This window comes from Mercenaria mercenaria, chromosome 6 (genome assembly GCF_021730395.1).
Source record: "Mercenaria mercenaria strain notata chromosome 6, MADL_Memer_1, whole genome shotgun sequence".
In the NCBI taxonomy this organism is placed as follows: domain Eukaryota; kingdom Metazoa; phylum Mollusca; class Bivalvia; order Venerida; family Veneridae; genus Mercenaria; species Mercenaria mercenaria.
The window spans coordinates 55,921,970-55,948,528 of record NC_069366.1 but is presented as its reverse complement, the minus strand read 5'-3'; the positions used below and the strand labels follow the sequence as shown (position 1 = coordinate 55,948,528).

The 26,559-nt window shown below is 34.0% G+C and overlaps 2 protein-coding genes across 2 annotated transcripts; one reads left to right on the top strand and one right to left on the bottom strand.

The window, feature by feature from the left end:
* The first annotated feature begins 997 nt into the window (after window positions 1-997).
* On the top strand, window positions 998-7,024 carry LOC128557760 (uncharacterized). Its single transcript, XM_053545973.1, has 2 exons — window positions 998-1,174; window positions 4,618-7,024. The coding sequence occupies exon 2, from the start codon at window positions 4,639-4,641 to the stop codon at window positions 5,467-5,469; it is 831 nt and encodes a 276-aa protein (XP_053401948.1). The 5' UTR covers window positions 998-1,174; window positions 4,618-4,638; the 3' UTR covers window positions 5,470-7,024.
* Window positions 7,025-16,909: 9,885 nt separating this feature from the next.
* Window positions 16,910-19,135, bottom strand: LOC128558049 (uncharacterized). Its single transcript, XM_053546829.1, has one exon. The coding sequence runs from the start codon at window positions 19,133-19,135 to the stop codon at window positions 16,910-16,912; it is 2,226 nt and encodes a 741-aa protein (XP_053402804.1).
* Between the last annotated feature and the right edge of the window lie 7,424 nt (window positions 19,136-26,559).

Genomic DNA, 26,559 nt, shown 5'->3' with positions numbered 1-26,559 from the left:
AAAAATCGACAGATTTGTACATAACAAACCAACCAATTAGTAGAATTTCATTAAACTTCTTTCGTTCTTTTCCATGAACATTTATTATAAACATGTGAAGTTGTGTACCCACACCTGGTCACCACCTTGCCTTGGTCACACCCACTCCCCCTCCTCCCCCCCCCCCCAAAAAAATCATTCCTTTTTATTTTTTTTTCAAATCTTCCATGAATATTTTATCAACATTCAAAGTTGTACTGTTTAATTTTTAATTTTCCATCAATCTTTATAATTAACATGTGAAGTTTTGTACCCTCACCCGGTCACCCAGCTGCCCCCCCCCCCCCCCCCCCCCCCGAAAAAAAAGGATTCATTTTCTGTTAAAATGATTTTGACTAATGAAATTATTTGCTTCTTACTAACATCCTTAACTTTTTGCCGGGTATATTTTTTGCCATTCCTCACCACAAACCCTTTCGGCGGGGATACCAATTCATTGAATTTGCTTGTTTTCAACAAAATTTCCTTGACATGCACAATACTGTGTATATAAGTAGCGTTACCGTACATTACTGTCATTTGAAAATGGCTTTTCCTTAGATGCCCGAAAAATCATTTCAAATGTTACTAAATATTTTGAAAAGATACTTCAAATCGAGCCTTTACTAAAATGGCAGCAGAGGCCACGGGTGTTGGAATGACAACCATCAGAAAAATAAAAACACAAAATATAATAAAAATGAAATAGCAAAAGACTAGAAACAGAAGAAAAGCTGAAAGAGATAAAATAAATTAAAAAAATCCCTCACAGGGCTCGAACCTATTACTCTATTTATAACTTAACAAAAACAAGTACTTGAATTCAAGTGCTTACTCTTTAATTTATGAATGCAAAGAGATGAAGCGTTTTACGTACACTCCTTTTCAATAATAGGTTGTGCCTCATTATGTGTTATAATACAAAGGTCAACCATCGGGGTCAAGTTGCGTCCACTATATATGTACACGCAAATATTAATTTTGACCATTCGAGTTGTCAATTAGTGAAGGTGATGTATGATATTTTGTGCTAATTGGTAACGTTGTTTATACTTGTAGGCCTAAATTCTTTTTCTAAGGCGGATTGTGAAACAAATAACTGGTGGATTAGGAAACTAGAGCGACACGAATATTTATAAGAAGATTCTATATACATGTAAGTCATGAAATGCGTATATTATAGATCTGTTTCTTCTGTTTGTTGTGAAATTGTCACTCTTATGGTGTCTGTTTTGTTTTAAGTATTTTTTGTTAGGCCTAAAAAAATAATCTTTGTCGGAATTTTTTTTGTTTTTGTTTTTTTTTTTATTAAGGGAGACTTTTCGGAAATTATTTTTGTGTCAAAAAACGAATACAAATAAGGGGTTATGCCTTTAGAGCATCAGTAAGTTGACTTCTAACATCACTGACCATGTTTAAAGCATAAAAAGTGCAGTTTTGCAACTTTTTGTCAAAAAGTTGAAAAAATTATTTCCCAAGGCCATAAAAACATTTAGGGTTGGGGCAGAAATTTAGGGTAGGTCGGGATACCGGAAACAAACAATTTTTTTTACGCCTTATAAAAAGATAATAATGATGCTGATGCTGATGATGTTATTGTTGTTGATGATGATGATCACGATGATTATCATGATGATGACAATAATAATAATAATAATAATAATGATGATGAATATTAAAGCATGAAATGCGTATATTTATAGAACAGAACAGAACAGAACAGAACAGAACAGAACAAATCTTTTATTTTTTTAGACTTGAGCTTATGCTCCTCATCCTTAAACAAATAAATATATATATATATCTATCAAGGTCACACATATACATATGTATATATATCAAACATCAATACAATACAGACAATTGATTAAACGAGAGTGACATTATGATAAATAAAGAAAATATCAGTTGTGCGTATATCCAACCTGACTAAAGTACTTGATCTTCTAAACGAAGATCTGAGAACGACCCATTCACATTCGTCTTCTGTATATTTTGGATTTCCAAGATTGCTATTTTTATTTTCGCAAATCTATTTTTGTTTGAACCAATCAGACAACTTGTTCGAATGTCAAAGAGTAAGAAAAATTGCAGTTAATCCAGGGCTCGAACCCGGGACCTCTCGCTTACAGAGCAAGTGCGCTACCGACTGAGCTAACCGGCTATCTGACGTCTTTCGACATAAAAATTGTTGATATCAAATACCAAGGCTTTTTAAAGCTTGCAGAATGTTGTAAGTTAACTTTTGATTGGCTAGCGGAAGGGTCGTCAGAACGAGGCTATCAATAGCTCGTTGTCAGGTCCTATGCGTAGCGTAATAGGATATGAACTTTAGTCAGATTGTGCGTATATCAAAGTACACAAACAATTATGAAAGCTAAAATTTTATATATATATCAAAAGATAGACTCGCGGTTGTGATTCATACATACAGGAGTCTGAATATATTTTTAACCGTAATGGTTATAATTTAAAGAACTTCACAATATGTTACTTCTTATTTTTAAAGCACAGTTTATAAAACAAGCTAATTTGTTCAAGGTCTGCACATTCTTTGATGAAAACAATTCAACAAGTTTAAATACACTAGGACGATCAAAATAATACTTATCAATATAAGTAGTATATAACAATCGGTTGGGGAGAGTGCCTCCGAGGCTCCGAGGCTATCACGTGACCTATGACGACATCATCATGGGGGCGTGACTTAAGTCGGAAAAACCCATGACGTCATCAGTAGGTCAAGGTAAACAATGGCGGAGTAAATGAGTCATCGGAAAAACCCGTGACGTCACAATCGCGCAACAAGATGGCGAACAGGTCAATGCCCTAGATCAATGAAGGTCATTCATTACGTCATGACCGCACCCAACATTCCAAAATAACAATAGAGACTAGGTGAGTCAATCGGAATTTCCCATGACGTCACAGCCGCACCCAACATTCCATAGGAAATTATCATGACGTCATGACCGCACCCAACATTCCAAAATAACAATAGAGACTAGGTGAGTCAATCAGAATTTCCCTTGACGTTATGTACCAACCCAACATACCAGACTGTAATGAGGTGAGTCAATCTGAAATTTCCATGACGTCATTCGCCCAATCCTAATATTGAAGAAAAGGAGCAACCTGATCTTCGGATGACTCATCGGGTCAAGGTCACCTCAGTCAATGCCCTACAACAGAGCCCAACCCAACATTCCAGACTTATTATCATTTTTTCATCTATTTTCTATTGTCCTATCATAATGAAATTCTTAATCGTATGCAGTAATACTTTATATAAAACGAAATATGAAATGTAAACAAATATCTAACCCAATAATTGTTATATCAATACCCGCGGATCAAATAACAAAGTGGTAACGGAATGTTAACGATCTTATCGTTTTTCCGTAATTGACCGTTTAAGAAATTTCAGCCTGTGCCAATTACAATGTAAGCGATGAGGCAAATCAAGCCTATACTGCATACGATTAAGAATTTCATTATGATAGGACAATAGAAAATAGATTAAAAAATGATAAGTCTACGATTTTCTGGGACAACCCTCGTATAGTGTTTTTATGTGAAGAAACATGGGTGCACTAATACGATCCTGACAGTAAGCAACAAAGTAGTGTATGGAAGCACTCAAGTTCTCCTTCTCCCGTTAAAGCTCTCATTTCTAGATTTGTTGGCAAGGTTATGTGCATCATAGTCTTTAGTAGCTAATCCTATGGTATTATTTTTAATCCTATCGTACCAGAAGTACTACTGCCAATGGTGAATATTATGACAGAGTTGTTAAATTCAATCTGACAAAGGCTATACGTAAAAAAAAGAAGGGGTATATTTTGTACAAGGATAATACGCCCGCGCGTAGGGCCAGACTTATTTGGCCCTATATAATTTCTGGCTGTATCCAACTTTGAAAGATTCTCTTCGTGGAACGCGTTTGAAAGCAGGGATGAGCTCCGTCAAGCTATTACCAGATCGCTGGCTAGTATGTCACGTGACGGGCTCGTGCACGTGTTCCATATTGAGAAAGTGCATTGAATCGGGGGGAGTTTACTTTGAGGAATTGTAATGATGTCTTTGTACACTCTTAAATACTTTGAATACTCTTCAAAAAGGAGGTACTCTATTACGTGTCTAATACCTTAAAGAAAAACATTAAAAATGCTAAACAATGCAGACCTGAATATAGAAATAGATATTCGGATTATAGTCGTCAGTTTCATGTTAGTTGAGCAACAAGACTTTTGAAATGTTCATGATAGAATTTACCGATTGATTGATTACTTTTGAATACAATATATGTTAATCATTAATTTAATCGATTTATGAATAATGCCAAATAATCGTTAATTTACTAGTAATCAATTACTTTTCCAAGTAATCGACCCCATGTCTAGCGTACCATACAACTGATCTGTGTTTACTTACTTTTTCAGCAACTGTTACTGATAAAAATGGCAGAATGGTAACAAGGAAATGGACCTTAATTAACAATCAGTTTTATAGTAACAGACTTATATATTCGCCTTTCAGCGCTTGACGTTGTGTCGCTGTACCGAAAAGCTTAAAATTTTGTCTGTTTTTATTTTTTAGCAACTGTAGCTGAAACAAAAAATGGCAGAGAGTCCAAATTTTCCAAGGTATCCAAGACGCATCAAGACACGGGGCATCAATGGCAGCAATGAAACAATACATCCAAAAAGGATCTGGATACCTTTGGAATACACCGGAACTGGGCATTTTAACATACCATTCACAAAAGTGCAAAAAGCGGTTACAGAAGGTAACAAGATGAAAATAGTCGGTGATGGAAACAATGGACATTGTTTTAAAGGCAACAAAAAACAGTATGATGAAAAAAAAGCAAAAAGATTCAGCTGGTTTTCTGTTTTCATTGAGGATGAGACACTCACAGAAATTGATGAAAGAAGAGGACCGCTGCAAGATGCCGGAAACTTATTCTGTCAAGGTCAGTCGCGATATGGGACGGAATTGTTTATTGTTGATTTTGATGAAATAATCCAGGCATATGAAACTTGTTGTAAGGGAAAAGCCGAGATATCTGTTCTGGGAACATATGAATACAGACGAGAAGTTATGCACGCCTATGTTATAGCTCCAGAAGGTGCACGTGTATTTGAGGACCATCCACGTGTTGCGACGAGGACAGAGGGTGGATTTGCTTGGCATAATAATCTGCAAGAAAAAGAGACGACCCTAACATCACCTGAGCCAGGCAAGTACAGTTGGAAAACATTTTCAACCATTGAATGGGATGGCTCGTGCATAGGCGAGGAACGATATAAAAAATGGGGTCACCTGGCATTTGCTTTTTACTTAGATTGCTTACCAACTGAAACACTTGTCATACCAAATGATATCGGATCTTGGGGAAAATGTGTTAAAGGCAAACCTTTTCTCGGCACTGATTTTATATCTGCTTAAGATGATGTCGACTCAGACAATGACATCTTTGCCAAGATTGATGGGGACCTGCTTGCAGTAATGCGGGAAAAAATAGTAGAATATTTTCTCCGCCCTACTACAGTGTATATATTAATAGACGTAAGAGAGATACTTTTATGTAAATTGCTAGAAATATATACTTGAATCGTAGTACTGTTTTCATTTCAAGAGAATTTTTAAATAGCCGTGTTTCCTCGGCACTGAACTTCTTAAACCTGATCTTGATTCTGTCGTTGCCTTAAAATCAAAGTTAAATGTAACTTGTAATGGTATAGCTATTGAAGCAACCACAGCTGTGAAGTATCTTGGGGTTACTATAGATCAGCATTTGTCTTTTGGTGCCGTGGCCGACTCAGTTATCAAAAAAGCCAATGCTAGGTTAAAGTTTCTATACCGTAAGAAAGATTTTCTTACACAACATACCAAAAAAAAAAACTGCTTGTTATGTCCTTAATCCAGTGTTATTTTGATTACGCTTGCTATGTCTGGAATAATGGATTAACTCAAGTGTTAAAAAAAACAAGTTACAAACAACTCAAAATAAGTTACTGAGATTTGTGCTTAATCTTGACTCCAGAGCCCAATGTAGATCCTAATCATTTTAAGTCTATAAATTGGTTACCAGTTAGCAAGAGAGTTGAACAAATCATGCTGTGTCATATCTTCAAGGTTAAAAACACTAGCCCCAGATTATTTGGATGAATTATTTGTTCCTCAACATTTCATACATACACATAGTACAAGACTTAGTCTTAAAGGTGGCTACTGTCTCCCAAAGGTCAAAGCCCAGGTTCAAAATCTTTTAGTTTCATTTGTTCTAAACTTTGGAACAGTCTTCCAGAGGATATCACTAAAATTAACAGATATCAGACTTTTAAGGTAGCTATCAAGAGTCATTTAATGCAAAGTATTCACTGATTGTCGAATTTTATGTTTTAACATGTTTTAATGTTTTTTACTTTTTTTTAATGTTTATATTTTTTATTGTTTAATGTACAAGTTTCGGCTCAGGAATGTTCTCCTTTTTTTCCATCTTATACTGTATAGTCGCTTGTTTCGCCATGACATGCTCTTTTCTTTTACACATTTATCAGGACCGTTTTAACAGTTTCATTTTCGTTTGATAGATTAACAAAGACATATGATCAAATATTATCTTACTATTGGTAACAACGTGATAAAATTAATTTTGTGATAGTCTGACTGTGATAATTTCAATTTGTGATATAGATGTAATCTTCATTTAAACACTATAATTGCCTCTCTATGTCATGCCACCATTGCTAAGGACCACAATGGAAATAAGAGTTTGCTCTTTTTTGTTTGTTTGTTTTGGGTTTAACGCCGTTTTTCAACAGTATTTCAGTCATGTAACGGCGGGTGCTCTTTTTTTGTGTTAATCCTTGGCAATGGGAGCATGCCATGGTTTTCTTTTGCATAATATAGTATTTAATGATGCCTATTGTTTTAATCTATATTATGTTTGTTTACCATGTATATGTTATTCGTTTGCCGAAATAAATCTATCTATCTATCTATCTATTATTATAATTATATCGACGAAGACGATTACATTTATTCTAGCTTGAGGACTGTACTGAATGTAATAATGAAAAATGGCATTTGTATTGGTGGAGCATCAACAGTAATTTTCCTGTATGCATAACACATTTGCATGCAAATTACTAGAACTTCATACCACAGCAGTACTTATGAAGTCATTCACAGTTTATCATCCTGTACTTCGTCTCAGTGTACTTTGAATCGGTATTGTGCATTCTGACATACCATTTACAATATCAATGCAAAATTCGGAGGCGGACGGTTACCAAATGAGCATAACAGGTGGCAGTTTATAACGAACAGAAAGTGTTTTTAAGTAGCAGGGGCCAGTTTCGCATTTGGCCCGGGTATGTTTTTTAAATAAAATAGACAGATGTACCTTACAGGCATATATATTCAACTGGTTATACATGATGTTTATAGAACTAAGGATTCCTGCGTACGAGTGGTTATCGTGTAAAATAAATATGTGCTTATATAGATTTTCCTAGCTCCATGTAGACGGCCAGGTCTAAAATTTTACCTGAGGTAACGGAAGTCAGACGAACTGGAAACGGTCATCCATCCACCTTCAACTCAAATTTGCGGAAAAAGTAAACGGTTATGAGACACTTTTCTTCCAACCATTATTTTCGTCTGGCCACATGCTTTGAAAAAATATGCATGTGTTTTAGGTCAGTCATTTGCAGGTAATACAGTACAGGTCGCGCTAGGTGTGCATTTTGGGCCATTTTTGTCTCAAAATTTAGTGTCCTGAAACCTGCATTTTACTCGTTTTTTTATCACAGAAGCAACAGAATCGGCAGGCTGAAAATGTCACATAATGAAGTGCTATGTCTATGCAAGACATTCGCTCAAAAAATGCCTTGAATGTTTCAAAATTGGATTTTTTATTATTTTTTTCGCACTGGTATCAGCGCAGATTTGTGGATTTTTCAAATTTACTGTCCCTTGCCCCCATAAAGGCAACGACAGCAGTATGATAATAAAAACATGGTGGAGTTTTTGCGGGATATATGTCTAGAATAGGCATACATAAGCCAGGGGAAGATCAATATTAAAACAGAAGAACAGCTTGAAAAGTCATTATTTGGAATGGTGACTGAATGGACTCGGCTGGCATTATGTTTCACCAGGGTTGCTTGCCAACTGGAACACTTGTGTCACTAGATAGTATTGGAAAAGGAGAAAAAAATTATATTCACCAAAGATTTTAGTTACTATCGGCTTAATCCTGCAGGGACCGTATCATTGACAATATATACTAGAAAAATGTAGGGGACAGTTACTAGTAGAAAAATAACGATTTAATAACAGTGCGGTGACATTCGTGGATGAGATTTTTTTTTTGACAATCAAAATGATTAAAAAGTACAGTAAGCTGCATTGAAAAATACTTAGTATTCAGAGAAGTGAATCAACTTTAGTCAGGGGTGAGATATACATTCTAGTTTGTATTTGCAGATAATATGATCTCAAGCAGATATCTGTCAAAGAAAATAACAGGACAATGTACAGATTCTAACCGGGATAAACAGTGTTGGATTAATTTATTACCTTTAAAATGTAGTCATTCATTTAAATTGTATTTTATTTATAAATTAAGTTGATCGAAATAATGATAAACATTCATATAAATAACATATGTAAAATTCTTAATTATAGCTGGCATACATTAAAATTATGATAAATATGTTATCTTGATAGTTACTTGAACAGTCACATAATCACCTTCTAAGGTACAAATACAGTACAGATTATCCCATAGACTGCTAAATTTCTAAAATGGACCGGCCCATCATTCATTTTTGGCAGGACCCCATATTATTCAAAGGGATGTTTACTGAAAATTAACTGACTGAATAACGAACAGTGCAGACCATATTCAGATTGCATGGAAGTACAGGCTGATCTTGGTCTGTACTGGTCGCAAACGTAGAATCACTTGCCGCCAGCAAGCTAAGGGTGAAATTAAACTTGACAACCTTGTGCACGCAGAGTGCACAACCTTTAAACTAACTAAGCCTTAGTGCAGTTCAGATTGTAACATATGAAATATTGCACAGCGGTCTTTCTGTTATGAATATTCAAAGTCTCAAGCCTTAGATTAACATTCTCGAAATAGAAGCGCGGCCTTATGACATTCTTATCTTCACAGTATCCTTGCTATCTCCAGCAATATCAAAATGATAATCTTCTCATACCTAATTTAAAACACCGTTTCGCTGTGATCGTAATGCTCGCACAGGTGGAGGCGTCACTATCTATATTCGAGATGGCCTTCTTGCCAAACATAGTGGCGACATTTCTGTTGATGTATTAGGACTCTCTGGCTTATGAAAAATATCAAACATCGTGTCATCTTTGAAGGAGGTATATACCGATCGTCTCCCAAGTTCAAATAATTAACAGTGGCTTCTTTTGGAACATTCTATAGACCAAGATTTTTACCAACCTTGTGATAATATCCTAGTTGCTGGTGACTTTTAAACATTATCCTAAACACTAAGACTAACAATATATCAAATCTCATTTCCTCTTTCCACGCAGAACAACTAATATCATCACTAGCCCATTTTGCAGAAAACTCATTCTCTCTTATCGATCTCATTTTTGTTATAAAAAAAAATCACGTACTTACAAAGTTTGTTGCCGCCATTCATTCCTTGAATGACTCGATTCCACTGCGCTAATATTGCTTTTCTTAAACTAGACAAGCCCTGAAACATAACATTAAAAAAAATATGGTTATATAACAAAGGTAACTATGATCAATACAGTACAATACTGCACAATACTAACTGGGACACAAAAATAGAAAACGCTGACTTTAACAAAGCCACTGAAGACATCACACACGCAATTTTTACAGCGGCACAACAATTAGTTCCAAATAAAACAGTCACAATAAGACAAAACGACTTTCCTTGGCTCATTGAACAAGAAAGGTCAAACACAATTACACCGAAACTCTGGTTCAAAATTGATTAAAAAAACTAATAAACAAAACAAATGATCAGAAAATTCCAACAGTACAGATCAAAATACATTAGCATTTACAGACCAAGAAAAGACAGAATTTCTTAACGTTTCTTTCAATCACAACCCACCATACATGACACTAACTAAACTTTGCCACGATACAGGTCCTCTAAACTGTACTACAGGTACCCTAGCAAATATTTTTATTATTATTACGTCTCTGAAAATGATGCTATACCCTTCATTGATCTTTTTAAGCCTGTAGTCCTAAGCCCAAAACTTCTTCGTGAAGGTAAAGAAGAATTTTTTGAACTTCTTTCACTGTTCTTCTATAAGTTATTGACACATGCATTCTTCCCTTTGTCCTGGAAACTAGTAATTGTAAATCCAATTTTTAACAAGTAAGATCCCTCTAAACTTTGGAACTATGGACCAATCTCCCTTCTTAGCTGCACCGGCAAACGTTGTGTTCACATATATCTTTACAACTATCTCACTCAAAACAATCTTCTTGCCTCTCTTCAGGCAGGCTTTTATCAAAGATGACTATACAGGGAACCAACTGGTCTATAACTACATCTGCAATATTTTCGATAACGGAAAAGAAGCTCGAGCCGTGTTGTGTGATATTCCGAAGGCCTTCGACAGGGTGTGGTATCGCAGACTTCTTCATAAGCTATCTTCTTTCGGTATAAGGTCTTACTTCTGAACTGGCTATTCTCCTACTTTTCATCACGTAAACAACGAGTTGTGTACGCAAATGCATCTTCTTATTTAGTCGACCATTAACGCTGGTGTCCCGCAAGGATCTATTTTAGGGCCTTTGTTTTTTCTAACTTAAATTAACGAAATAACTGTTTCAAACATCGGTTCTAAATTCCATGCCATGAATGTACTACCACTTTAGATTCCCGACAGTTTGTTAACGCTTAGCAGAACGTTTGAGAAAAAAAATCAAACAACGCCAAATCATAGAAAGAAAGAGTTGTTTAAAATGATAATTGAACAGCATGTAAAACATTTATATAAGTCTACGAAGCAAGTGTCAGTATACTGATATAAACATTGAATTACAGAAAAGGACTGCCTAATCGGGTCCCACTTCCGGACAGTCAAACGCCTTTAATAAAAACTCAACATTTTCAAAGAACTGTTACATATGCTCGTTTTTATGCATTTGTAATACCGTCCGAGTGGTGAAATTTCACATAACTTGGTAAAACACAATTTTCAGCAATTGTTTATTTAACCCAAAAGAGCTAATGCGGCTTAATATATTATGTTATTATTAAGTTATTAAGCACATCTATTTCGTGAATTTTAACAAAAACATTTGATGATTTTAGGTTTTTATTTATAACTCCCTTACATCTTTAAACGATGTTTCAGCAAATATTTTTTTTTAAAACTACAGTACGTTCTTTGAGTTTTATGCCCCTGAAGGTGGGCATATTAAATCGCACTGTCTATCCGGCCGGCCGTCCGTCTGACCGTAACTTTGTGAATTCTTGTCCGGACAGTAACATTGCCATCCATGAAGAGCTTTTAAAATAGCTTGGCATAAATATTCCCCTTAATGAGACGACGTTTCATGCACAAGACCTAGACCCTAGCTCCAATGTTAAGGTCATACTTAGAAGTCAAACATCAGTAGGGTCTGTTTCGTGTCCGGTTCCTAACTTTGCCATTCATCAAGGGATTTTGAAATTACTCAGCAGAAGGTTATTAAGACGACGTGTCATGTGCAAGACCCACAACCCTAACTCTAAGGTTAAAGTCACACTTAAAGGACAAATTTTTACAGGGTCTGTTTTTGTATCCTGTTCATAACTCTGCCATCCATGAAGGGATTTTGAAATATCTTGGCATAAATGTTAATCATTATCATACATTATCTATGTTAGTTAGTTGTGTGTGGTTGTGTGTGCTTGTCTTTTATGCATGAATGTCTGCGCATCTGTGATTTACGCTGTAGTTTAACGTAGCAGTCCCTTTGTATATTCATCTTTGTTCTAATTTCCCCTTCAACTCCCTCGCTCACCTTCTTTCTACTCTTTATCCTCTCCCCCCCCCCCCCCCCCCATCTATATTTTGCCTAAGATTAAAATGTACCTGTTGCTCTTTTGAAGCAACACGCCTGTTACACTTTTCCGTTACAGCTTCTGTTTGATGTTGGTATACTTTGCAAATGCGTGGCTCTGAGGCTATGTTTGCGGTGTAATACAATACCTCTTGTATATTTTTGATACTTATATCATATTAAATAAAATGTATGAATATCTTCACTTGTTATAGTTTTGAAGTGATATGAATCGTAGTATAACGCAAATGGTAATCATAATACGGTTACCCTACCGTAACACAACGTCTATATATTGGTCTAGACTTTAATTGTCTACAAAAACAAACCAAGTACAACTATACAAGAACACAGCATCCCCTTAGCGCAACAACAGTTTATACTAGTCGACTATACTGTCATTCATCTATCGGCACAGAACTTTATGATAAAGTCACGCCCGAGTGGGGTCAAACAAATTGACATATTTAAGAATGTTTTATATTTTTCACATAAACACTTGTTTCAATACACAATGAATCAGTCTTTCTAAAATTACATCTCCAGAGTGATAGCGTGGGGAAAATTTATTGATGGATGGAAGTCATTGATGGCACTAATAAATAAAATTATTCACGTTTTTCATCGTCTGCTAACTATTTTGTCTCCAGTTCCCGGTAGTTATTATACCGCGTTTTCTGCTTGCAATTCACGAATTTCTCATGTTTTCAGTGCACTATATAAGTAATTGTTAATTGATATTCTTCACTCGAGGTTGAATATTTGACAGCATAACAAGTATTTTGATTATTTGTTTATTCTCGTAAGAAAACTTGACAAACCCTTCTGAGACGAATATTCAGTTTTAGGACATCATTTGCATCTGGAAATGAACACTCAACGTAATACTCAGCGAAAAAGGTAGCAATTTCGGAAAGGTAAAGATTTATTTTTTTTTCTATGTTCCGTAGTGTTTTGTCAAAATGAATATTTTTAGTTTGAAAATTTGACACGTGTAACGGGAATGTCCTAGAATTTATCAACATACTGTTTCCACAAAATGAGACATTTCATATTGCTTAAAATTTTGATTTTGGCTAGAATATATTTTACAAAGATTATTGACATGGTAAGGTTCATCAACGCTAAGGGATATATGCTAATACGGATTTACAAAATATCTTGTTTTAATTTCGGCCTACTGTGTACTTGAATAAGTGGTAATGTTGGCTGTAGAAATTTGAAACAGTTTATCAGTAAACATTTTGAATATTTTAAGCGGCGGATATGTTACCTATATAGCAAATTTGTAAGTGACGAACTTCATAATCCTTTGTTATTCGGTTTTAATAACCGCAGAGAAGGTTTTCGGGTCACGAAGTTTTCGTGCAAATTGTGCAACAAATTACTCCGTCTGGTCAGACTGTTCAAATAAAGAAAACGTGCATATTAAAATTTGTTATCTGTTTTGTATATTTTCAGTTAGTTTTATGTATGGTACATGTGCATAAGGTTTGTATAACACATATAGATGCGTTTATTTGTTTTTCTCTGTGACTTTGCAGATGTTTTCTTGCTTAATGTTTTATTTTATTGTTAATGTTATTTAATATAAATTCACGATGAAAAAACCTGCTATTGAAGGAAAGTAAATATTACATGTATATACTTCTGGGACGAGATTTATGAATTAGTACATAAAAGGAGTGCATATTGTATCAGTAAGTAGAAGCGAAGCGAAGCATACGTATTCGTACTTTAATTTATCGGGCGTAAATGATTCAGAAGTTACAGCTCGGTCGTATTTAAAGCGTTAACAATTCGATTTAATATAAGATATGTTAATTATTTTTTCTTCAGATGATGCTATTGGCTTTTAGCATAATCAGAGAAAACAACAATAGAAAGTTGCTGATTGATTTTGAATCGTGTGATGTTGTGATTAGCACAGAAGCTTTGACTTGCTTAAATGTAGACCACGAGGTGGATATGGTTTCATAAATTAAATTGCAGTGAAAAGATAAGTATATGTTTAGATAAATTTGGTTTTTAAAGCTAATTGCCCATAGTTTAGGTGAAAAAATTTCAATGTTAATTTCCGCCATGTTTGGCATAGAATGTATATATGACACTGAAAAAATGATGAAGTGGGTGAAAATAAAGTTAAATATTGGAAAAAAATGCAAGAATAATGTAAATTGGCTGCATTACTTCGAAAGCGTTGAAACTGTTTGTTCCTTCTGCACACTATATTTGGTTATTTTTAAAGAGGCACCACAAAATAACTGTATTCTTTTGTATTTCCATGGTAATTATACATGTTTTGCATGAAGAAAATGAGAAATAACAAGTATCTAGTTACAAATTGACAGGGACATATATATGGTCAAGACAATGTGTGTAATGTTTTAAGATTTTATTGAATTACTGTAGCAATATGTACATAAATCAGTGTTTTAGTTAAATTTCGATCACATTTTGTTTCAACAGTTTAAGATAGTAATTCATATATATATATTTTTGAAACTATGCTAAAAAGAGATTTCCTGAATAAGTTTGCAGATGAAGTTGTCAAAACACATTTATTCAGGAAAGGCCTAAATTGTCCACCTAAAATCTTGAGGTATAGCTGTATTTTAAGAATGATTTTCATGAAGATTTTGTTGGTGAAAAGGTAGGTCACTAGGTCGTGGTGGGTCTTTAGGAGTATCTTTCAAAAATTCTTATGCCACTAGTCACTTCAGAGTACCCTCTTGTTATGGAATTTTGAGAAAAATTATTAGAGATGATCAGCTTAACGTAGAGATCGTTTATTGATGTGCAATTCAGTATTCAGAACTGGTTAGAACTATGATAAAAATTTAGTATTTGTTCTTATATTTTAGTTGTAACATGAAGTCACCAAAACGTCAGTTATGTTGATTTTGAATCGTGTGTTGTTGTGTTTAGCACAGAAGCTTTGATTTGGTTAATTGTAGACCACGTGGTGAATATGTTTTCAAGAATAGAATTGCAGTGAAAAGATAAGTATATGTTTTAGATAAATTTGGTTTTTAAGACTACTCGGCCATAGTGTAGGTAGCATTTTCAATATGTTCATTTCTGCCATGTTTTGCACATGACACTGAAAAATGAAGTGGGTGAAAATAAAAGTTAGATATTGGAAAAAATGCAAGAATAATGTAAAATGTGTGCATTATTTCAAAAGCGTTCCAACTGTTTTATACTTTCTGCATAATATATTTGGTTATTTATAAAAGTATCTTGCAAAACTCTTATGCCTATAAATTCGTACCACTAGTCATTTCAGAGTACTTTTATGGATTTTTGAGACAATTTATTACTGAGTTAGCTATGTTGCTTTTAGCCTTTCATGCATTAGTACGTTTTCTGCCATTAAGTCATGCATTATTGTGTTGACTGTCTTATTGCAGTTGTGTGATAAATTCAACTACAAAAAGAAGTACATCTGTGAAAGATATTGTTTTGGTATATTGAGCTGTTTTAAAGAACGACCGTGCTATGATGCATTTGTTTTTTACATTTTTGCCGTACTTTGAGACCACTGACCGTTTTATTTTTGTTATACTATGAGAGTTTTACATGCAGATCAATCTTCAATCTGTTGATTGTTGTTTTCAGATGTCGTGATTAGGAAAACGTTGATTGGTAGATGATATTTATTTTAGAAGTTGTAAGGCTAACAAAAAACTACAGTGTACGAAAAACTGCTATGAAAATATGAAATATCTAATATATAATGTTATTTCAATGATGGATTATTATGTTTTGATATATTCAGTTGTTTTACGACCGTGCTGTGATGGTGTTTGTTCTTGTAATTTTTCGAATATGTATTTTTTATTTTATTTATTTCAGTCTCTTCCATTTACAAACAATAAGTATATACAAATATACAACACAACATTAAAACATATGTAAATGGCCATTCAATTTTAGAATTATAAGAGACATATAAAACGGTAAAAAACAATACTACAAACATTAAAATCCACCAGATGACTTAAAACAGTACACACAATGTATTTATATGTATAAGCATGAGTGTGCTCGTGTGTGTAAATGCATGTGTGCTTGTGTGTGCTTTTTTGTGTGATTGTTTGTGCGTGCTTGCGTGTGTTGGTGAGTGTATATCCATTACTTAAAAAGTATACAGACAAGTGTGTGTGTGTGTGTGTGTGTGTGTGTGTGTGTGTGTGTGTGTGTGTGTGTGTGTGTGTCTTTTTTGTGTGTGTGTGATTGTTTATGCGTGCTTGTGTGTGTTAGTGAGTGTATATCCATTACTTAAAAAGTATACAGACAAGTGTGTATGTGTGTGTATGTGTGTGTGTGAATCTGATGAGATAAAGTTACCTCAGAGTGTACTAATACACTAAGTGTGGAAGTCAAATCCATATTTAATGAAAACGTGACAGTTAAATTCCATAAAATATTAAAACACCATTTATATAAACCGTACTCTACCAATGATACGTATTTATTATAACAGTTTATACTAAAAACCATACTAATAGACATAGTTGGTACTAAAAACCATACTAATAGACAAAAGATAGATTTGTGAAGTTGGCACTAATCCTGCCTGGTTCACTGGTTCATGTTTAAAAGGATGTACTAAGAAAGTTAAAGTAAAAAGAATACTAAACAAAGTATTTAAGATAGTGGATAATACTTCAGATCAGATCTAGAGCAACATGGTTAATACCAACTTCCTAAATAACAATTTACCCTCATTCAGAAAGAGATTAAAACTAATCAAATTTAGTGGAAAAAAGACTGAAATTCTATGTAAAATTATTTACATAAGTACAATTTACGACGGTCTAGAATTTTACAACAGGTTTTGGCAACAGATCTTACTAACAATGGGTTTGTAAACAGATATTTCAGTTGTTCTTGTTCTGGCAAATTCTTGAAATTTTCATTGTTTTTAACAACATAACTGAAAAGAGACTCCCTTAAATCATTATACAAGGAACATTTCAAAATAACATGTTTTTCATCTTCCACAATATTAGGACAGAACGGGCAAATTCTATTTTCAACTTGTAAATTTTCATATCTACCACTCTCTATACGTATTGGTGCTACACCACATCGAAATTTACATAAGGCAGACATATGTTTTCTTGGCAGAATAATTTTACAATAATCTTCAACAATAAATTCAGATTTAAATGTACAGTATGTCCTTAATTTATTGTTGCCTTTACCACTATTACTAGTTATTCTATTAATACCATTAAACCAATCTTGAACATATTTTTCCATAATACATTTCTCAATGTTACCAACAACATTTGACTTACACACATAACTCATTATATTGAAAGTAATATTACACTCTTGGAATTTCTGTTTCACATAGTCAAACCAATTTTTGCACCGAACTTTAGAACTAGCCCAGACTGCAATCCGTTTATTAACTCTTGTCATTGCGGTGTTACACAGACGACACACAAAGCCCGCGACAGTTTTCCATTGACGGACCATTGTAGGAGTCCAGGCCATCTCCCCCGCAAGAGCCAAATTAGGAGTATACCTCCCTACTCCCAAATAGAACCGCATGGCTCTATTGTGAACAGCATCAATACAAGAAAATGACCTGTACCCCCAAATGGCCGAACCATAACTAATAACTGGCCACACTACAGTATCGTAGAGCTTTGTGAATACGTCATATGGAAACCCACCCATCACTTTACATTTGGCTATGACAAGTCCAAGAGCACGGCTTGCACTTTGTGCTACATCTTTAACCATAACATTTAAGTCCAGATGTTCATGCATTAATAATCCAAGGTACGTATATCTATCAACTATTTCAAGTGTATCATTACCACATGTAAAAACCTGGTTAGTTCTTGAACAACTAGGTGGTCTAAAATGTATTATCTTACTTTTAGAGACATTAATGTTCATATCATTTAAATTGCACCAGTCACGTAACGCATTCAACAGCTTTTGCAGATCAGCAGCATTTTCTGCTAGTAATACAATGTCATCTGCATATAGTAAAATGCATAAAAGTTCATCACCAATCTTTACACCTATGTCTAAAGATTTAAGAAAAACAGCAAGATCATTAATGTACAAATTAAATAGTAAAGGCGATAAAATACACCCTTGTCTTAAGCCTGATTTAACATCAAACCATTCGGTAGAAAAACAATTTACCCGGATTGAAGCAGAAACTGTAGAGTATAGAGATTTTATAGCACTTAACATTTTTCCATTTATACCAGTATTACATAATCTATTCCATAATTTACTTCTATTTATAAAGTCGTAGGCCTTTCGGAAATCTATAAAAGCTGCAAAAGTTGATTGTTTTAATTTTTTCCTGGTATCTATTACATTATATAAAGATGCAGCTTGGTCTATTGTACTACGCTTTTTCCTAAATCCATTCTGTTCATCCACCAAAATTCCATTGCGTTCTACCCACTTATTCAACCTTTCATTTAAAACATAACAATATAACTTATACATTGCTGACGCAAGTGCTATTCCTCTATAAGACATAGGATCCCTAGGATCAGAAGCTGAAGATTTTGGAATTGGGTTTACAATACTTTTACCCCAAACCGTTGGTACAGTGCCATTACTAAAACAAGTATTAAAAAGTGCATGTAGAAATAAAATAGCAGTATCATTTTTCAAAACTTCACTTGGGATACCATCTATACCAACTGCTTTACCACGTTTTGCTTCATCTACCGCCTTTTTAACTTCAAGGATAGAAATATTATCATTGAAAGCATTAACATATGCATTATTATGGCTGTGCTCGTTGTCAAATTGGACAGCATCATCAGTATCAGGATTGTTATACAATAATTTAAAATCATTTTCCCACTTACATAAAACATCTTGTACATTAGTAGAAATAGAACCATCTTCGAGAACAACTTCCAATGGAATCTTTTTAGACTTAGTATAACAAACACCAATCTTACCAATGGACTTCCAAAATTTGTTACTATCAACATTACATTCTAACAGAAGTTCGTTTTGCATATTATACCAGTAAAAACGCTTAGATTTCTGCACTTCTCTATCAAAAATTTTGCGAGCTTGTACATAATCAGATTTGTATTTCTTTTTACTAGCAATACTTTTACAGCTAAGCCATATTTTTTTTTTACACAAACATCCGACCATAAATCAGTCAATTTTTGAGACCACCAGGGCTTACCGGGTCTACGTTTCTTATTTTTGACACCGAAAGCAACGGTTTTAAAAGGAATCTTATCATACATATCCATTCTAATCAGTTCACACCAATTCTGATACACTCTGTCTACATTTTCTTGATTAGAAACATTAGATTCCAATGTATTTATCAAATCAGTGACATTATTTAACATAACTGAATCATTCAAAAAACCTGATGGTACATTGCTAACATCAAATTTATCAAAGGAACATTGTTTGTATGAATCAGCATCATCAGAATACAAATACACTTCAGAATTGTTATCAGATAATATATTCAGATTACAAAGTAACATAGAATGGTCTGGTATACTAGCCGCAGCTACAACATTTATACCTAAATCATTTATTATTTCTGTTGTTCTACAAACTTCAAAGTCTTGAAATTGGTGTAGATTATCTTGACTTACTAAAATGTAATCAACAACTGCTGAGCCATTTGTCGATACTGAAGTATAATCATTTCTGATATTGTTCCTCCCATTTAAAATACATAAATTTGTGTTAATTAGAAACTCTATAAAAATATCACCGTATGAATTTCGTTTAAAATCAATAACTTGACGCTCAGTGATAAAATCAACACCTGGAATAAAATCTTCCAAATCACCTACTCTGCTATTGAAATCTCCACAGATATAGATCAAGCCTTCTTTCTGAAAACGGTAAACGTCAGTTAGTAACTGATCAAAAAAGGAATGCACATCAAAATATCTTGAAGAGTTTTCTGGGGGGAGGTAACAAACACAGGGTAAGATAGTAAATTTATCAGTTTTATGAGTTAATTTTAGCCAAAGAATACCTTCATAAGCTTTCTCAAAAATACACACATCAAATAATTCACAGAGTTCATTTTTTATTAAAAAACCAACACCTCCCGAACCTGTTCTAGCGTTTTTATGTATATCAGCACGATTAAAACCAAACCAAGTGTAACCTTCTATATTTATAACATTATCTTTTAAAAGGTGAGTCTCAGCTAGACCTAAAATATCAACACTTTTCATAAAAACACTAAAAGCACGTAAATTAAAACTATCACTGTCTTTATTCATTGCCCATCCCCTAACGTTCCAAAACCCGATTGAAATCTAACGGCGTTGTGAATTGTTCCATTGCTTTTCATAACGTTTTCTGTAGCTACCATTCTGTTGACTGTTGCCATGTCTACTACCTCTACCTGAAAAATTAAAGGAGTCAGTTCTATTTGTCTGATCACCACGACTACCTGAAAAATTAACAGAGTCAGTTCTATTTCTTTGATCTCCACGGCTATGGAAATCATTATCACGGCTTCCACTACTGTAGCCTCTGTCACTAGCACGGTTCCTGCGATGGTAGAAATCTCTTCCCCGGTTTCCCGCATCCTCCTGAGAATTAGACCTGTCATAGGAGCTAGACCTAGATCTATCATGATCTGATGAGGACCGCACTACACGAGAACCGATCATTTTAACACCACTATTTTTCATTACGCCTAGAATAGTTCTAAAATTTTGTGCCATTTGCCTCTCAGCTTTTGTCTGGTCATGATTAATATAAATATTTTCGTATTTCTTATTTTTCACTAGATCCCTCTTTTTAGACATAACTTTCATCTTATCACTGTAACTTTTGAATTTTGCAATCACAACACCTGGTTTGCCTTCTTTTTTAGACTCTTTTCTTTCAGCATTTTCACAAGTAACATTTACTTTAATACCATCTTTAATGAGAGAATCAACTTTAGATTTCACATCCTCCGATGAATGTTCCGGTAGGTCCCGTATCACAACGTTTAAACCAATACTGTTCTCCCCGCTCATGCCGACATTTGAATTTGAGAGACTGTCCAGTCTAGCGTTGATTTCCTCAAATTCCTCCGCAATGTCTTCTTTCAATGAACATTTAAAATCACCAACTTCCTTGTGAATCTTTTTAACTTCATTATTAATTCTCTTGTCCAATATTTGCGAAACTTTGTTGGAAATTTTGGCTTCAAGTCCTGATTCGAGTTTATCCATCCTTTCTGTCAAACAATTAAAGTACATGTGCATGTCTGAAGAAAGTTTACTTATTAATTGTTGAATGGTAGGATCTGTACTAACATGGACATCGGCATCTGTAACAACAACACTAGGTGGTTTTACAGGAGTATCAGTGTCCTTATTATACAGATTTCTTTTAGCTTTAGCCAATTGTCTTTTAGATATACGATCAGATTGATCAACTTCATCCACCGTCAAATTACGCGCCTTCTTTGAAGTAGACAGGATACCAGCTTCAGAATGATGCCGTTTGCGAGAAGTGTTTGTAGGATTGTCTACACGGGTAATAATCTGACTGCTCATTATTGAGTTTACATATTCTTGGGCATCTTCACTAACATCAATAACATCCGATATTGATTTACCTTCTGAGCCCATTGTTCAAACACAGTTTCACTCACTTTGACAATACAAAGTCTGAAAAATCATCAAAAAGTTCTCTTTTCTTGTGAAAAATGTCCAAAACAATCTTACACTGGCAGTTTTCTATAAAGTACAACCTGCCTTTGTCATTCCAAACTCAATAACCCTCTGTCAAATAGTCTTTACTGAACTTGCTTCCGGGTTTGAAAACCGGTGAACAGGTAGAAAAATCCCATTCCGTTGTCCCCACAAGAAAATGACACAAATACACTGTCTCTGGAACTCTCTCGGCTCACCTTTCCACACGTTTTCAAAAATATGACGTATAATGTTTCTTTATGCCGAGTAACTATCTTCAAAACCTTGTAGAAACTGTGAAATAACGAAATTTTATTCAGAATTTTCTCTTTCGCACGTGATACGGTGCAGCGTGAGAACATGAGGCTACTGTCCGTTTACCTTGGCTTTTACACCAAAATATAATCATTAATCTATTAATTATTTTAAATTTGATAACCGTAACATTGTTTGGCTGACATAAATTTCAGACGTTTTCAAACTGTAGTTATTAGCTTAACGAAGAAATTGTTTGATTGATATACTGTTTAGATATTTTAATTAAAAATATGTGAAAATTGCGACGGAAGATAAGTATTTGGCTATAATGCGGAAATAGTGACCGTTTTACTTTGGTCGTGCTGGGAAAGTATTTGCGTTTCTTGGTGAAAAAGGAACATTTTACTGTGGCCGTGCTGAGAAAGCGTTGGCTGTTTATTTTAACCGTACATTATTACGTTGACTGCCTTATAGTCAGTGTTGTGAAAACATTAGCTATGACACTTTTACTTTTGCCATATTTTGAAAGTGTGGGATGCTTTGTTCTAGTCGTGCATAATTGCGTTGACTTTCTTATTATTAGTGTTGTGAAAACGTTAGGTATTGTAATTTACGTCGGCTGTGCTATGGAAGTGTTGGCTGTTTTATTTTTGTCGTGTATCATTTTGCTGACCGTTTAATTTCTGTGTTGTGAAGTCATTAGCTACAGCATTGGGTACTGCATTAATGAATGATTATTATATTTTGATAAATGAAGTTGTTTTGAAAACGACAGTGATTTTGTCTTTTCATTTTTGACATATTCAATTACGTTATTGTGCTGTGAAATATATATATTTATTTTATCTAGATCAATCGTTAATCTTATTATGTTCTTTTCAGATGTAGTGATCAGTGTTACCTTGTTTGGTGGATATTTATTTCTGTTGAGCTAAGAACAACAATGAATAGATAAGTATACATTTGTAATATAGGGAGTCGCTTCAAACTTAATTTAAAAGGATACGCGAAAGCACTGATTTTTTACATTGAACTCGTACGGCTAAGTGTTACCTGTTCAAGCTCAATTTGCTAAGGAAGTTATGTCCGTTTTGCTTTAACTGTACTGTAAAAGGTTTTACTGTTTTGACTGGTTATAACGCAAAAGAGCTGACTAGTCAAACAAGTGTTTATATTAAACTCTGCAGTAAGTGTTACTTTTAGATGTTGTGAATAGTTTAACGTATATCGTTTTAGCGAAACTTTGATAACAAGACATGATGTTGTTTTTTTTAATATTTCGAGTCCGTGATGCGAAAACATTAGCTGTTTCATTTCTGCTAAACTTTGAAATGTTGTCTGTAATTTATTTTTGCCAAGTTCTTTCCAAATGAAATATTTAATATGTAAATTAATATTTTCAGATGGTGTGCAAGTTGTAGCTTAATGTAGATAGTAAGATGGATATATAATTCATATAAAACTTGGTGAAAACTGCAATGAAAGATAAGTATACTTTTTGAGTATCACGCTGTGTCTATTTTACTTCAGCTGTTCTGTGAAAGCGTTGGGTGTTTGGTAGTGCTGTCGAAGCGTACGCTGTATCGAAAAAGTGACCATTTGGTCGTGTTGTGAAAGCGTTTGCAGTAAAAAGTGATATTTTGCTTTGGCTGTGCTGAGAAAGCATGGGCTGTAAATTTTAGTCGTGCATTATTGCGTTGACTGTCTTTTGAATGCTTTGTCTATGATACATTAATATTAGGCCGTGCTGCGTTTACTTTGGCTAGCGTTCTGAAAACTTTGGATATTTCTAAAAGAATCTTTTGAATTTATTACACTACAATTACCTTCTTTGTTTAGCTCGATTGGAATGCTGTCAAATACTAAGACCTGTATCCTATATTTGTGTTTGTTGTTTTTGTAGTTAGGAACATGAAATTAGTGAATAATTGATTTACTCACGACATAGAATGAGTAAATAAAATTATTCACGTTTTTCGTCGTCTGCTAACTATTTTGTCTCCAGTTCCCGGTAATTATTATACCGCGTTTTCTGCTTGCGATTCACGAATTTCTCATGTTTTCAGTGCACTATATAAGTAATTGTTAATTGGTATTCTTCACTCGAGGTTGAATATTTGACAGCATAACAAGTATTTTGATTATTTGTTTATTCCCTCGCACCCACCCTAACAGACATTTCAAGTTTCTTAATAGTTATTGCTGATGACTTGTAACTGTATTCGAATATCAAAGGCAGATTTGACTTTTTGACTGTGATTTAAACAAGAGTAATCATTTAGTTCTAGAGAGATTCCTCAGGCCAGACATTACGTCTCCTTTATGTTCTGATAGAAAATAAGGTTCAGTTACTGTACCTTATATTTCAAGGGTCTTTAGACATGAACAGTTCCTTGATAATTATTACTGTTGAGTATTCATGTATTACTAGAACTTTAAAGGCAGATATACATTTAACATTATATGAGAACATTTGAATTCTTCATGCCAGATTCGGTATCTACATTTAGAAAAGTAACATTCACAAGTACGCATTTAATTCTATATCTATATATTTTATACTGTTTTTTTCCCATGCAATGTTATTCTTTCGTTATCAAATGGAAATTGCCGTTATCCTCTTTTGAGCTAGTTTTCATTTTATTTTTGATTTTACCTTGAAAGAATGTTATGTTTTATACACTGCACATTCTTTTCTTATTTTGTGGTAATTCAACGAAGCTGAGAGAGACCAGAATTGCCATCTTATATGCTGTTTAACTATTCTAGATAAGATGAGTTCAAGTTTTTACATTTGGTTCACTCGGGACCTAAAAGAAAGCACATTTTTACAGTATAGATTTTCCTGTACATCTGATTGTATGTTTGCCTTAAATTTTGATAGTATGTTTTCAGGCTGAGTGGTATACAAAGATAAAGATAACCACATTTACCCCACTTCTACTGGTCGATCATCAACACATCGCACAACATCCTACCGTCTGACATTTGCAAGACAAATATATTCGTAATTTTTGTACATTGGAATGCTGTCAAATACTAAGACCTGTATCCTATATTTGTGTTTGTTGTTTTTGTAGCTAGGAACATGAAATTAGTGAATAATTGATTTACTCACGACATAGAGTGAGCAAAGTGCATTTCCTATGGTCCCAAATTTGCAAGATGACGAAATTAAATGAACATTTTATGAGAGTGAATTGCAGAAAGTGAACTATTATCCCGATCAAAGTTTTTTAGTTAACAGAATTATAAAAGACAAGAGGAAAAGGGGCAAAATTAGCAATATTTCGTAAAATGGAGATATTATCCTAAATAGTTCAACAAATGGGTGAAAGCTTATGACCTGCAGTGATTTTACATACAAACATACATACATGATCTGCTCCAGTCTTACCTTTTAACCTTAAATTGTCAATGAAAAGGCATGAAAACCCTGACTATGAACAGAGACGCCTGTCAAAATAGTCTATTTTATATAAGATTCTATATGAAATATATGGTTTTGCGTGCCAAGCCGTTAACTGTTACCTATTGTAATCGTGGGTTGCATACACACAATTGAATTTGAATTGCCGTGGAGCAGGGCTTTTAAGAGGCACCGTAAAAATAACTGTATTCTTTTGTGTTTCCATGATGGTAATTATACATGCTTTGCATGAAGAAAATGAGAAATGACAAGTATCTAGTTAAGACTTAACAGTGACATATTTTAGGCCAAGACGATGTGTGTAATGTCTTATCATTTTATTTAATTACTGTTGCAATATGTACAGAAATCAGTGTATTTAGTTATATTTCAAGAACATTTTGATTTTACATTGTATAATGATTATTAACCTATATTTTTGAAACTATGTTGAAAACAGATTGACTGAATAACTTTGCAGATGAAGTTGTCAAAACACATTTATTCAGGAAAGGTCTTAATTGTCCACCTGAAAACTTGTAGTTTAGCTGTATATTACCTGTATTTTAAGAATGATTTTCATGACGTTTTCATGAGTGAAAAAAGTAGGTCACTAGGTCGTGGTGGGTCTTTAATACCAATGTGTTTGCATAACAGTCACAGTCGAACGATACTGCTCTTTATGACAACACCAGTAATCAAGTCCGAAATAATTGTTACATTGACAAGTTAAACATACATTCCATAATGATATTTCAAACCATTATAGTTATAAGTTGTCAATTCTAATACTATTAATTCATTTAATAATATTCAGCATAAGATATTTGCAATATTTCAAGTGTTAGTGTGCAATAACACGCCGTTCCTGCTCGGACCGCACAACAAAAATATGGTGGCAACAAAACAAAAGTTCTGATCCTTTTATAGATAAAAATTGCATTTTTCTGTATTAGAGTGAGGCGTCTACTCAAGTAAATAGCTAAACCCTGAGTGTTTACAGATATTGTAATTATTTACGATATTTATTTCGCTTCTGACAACCTAATCGGATAAGATCATGCGCAATAACAATTCATTATGCATACGGC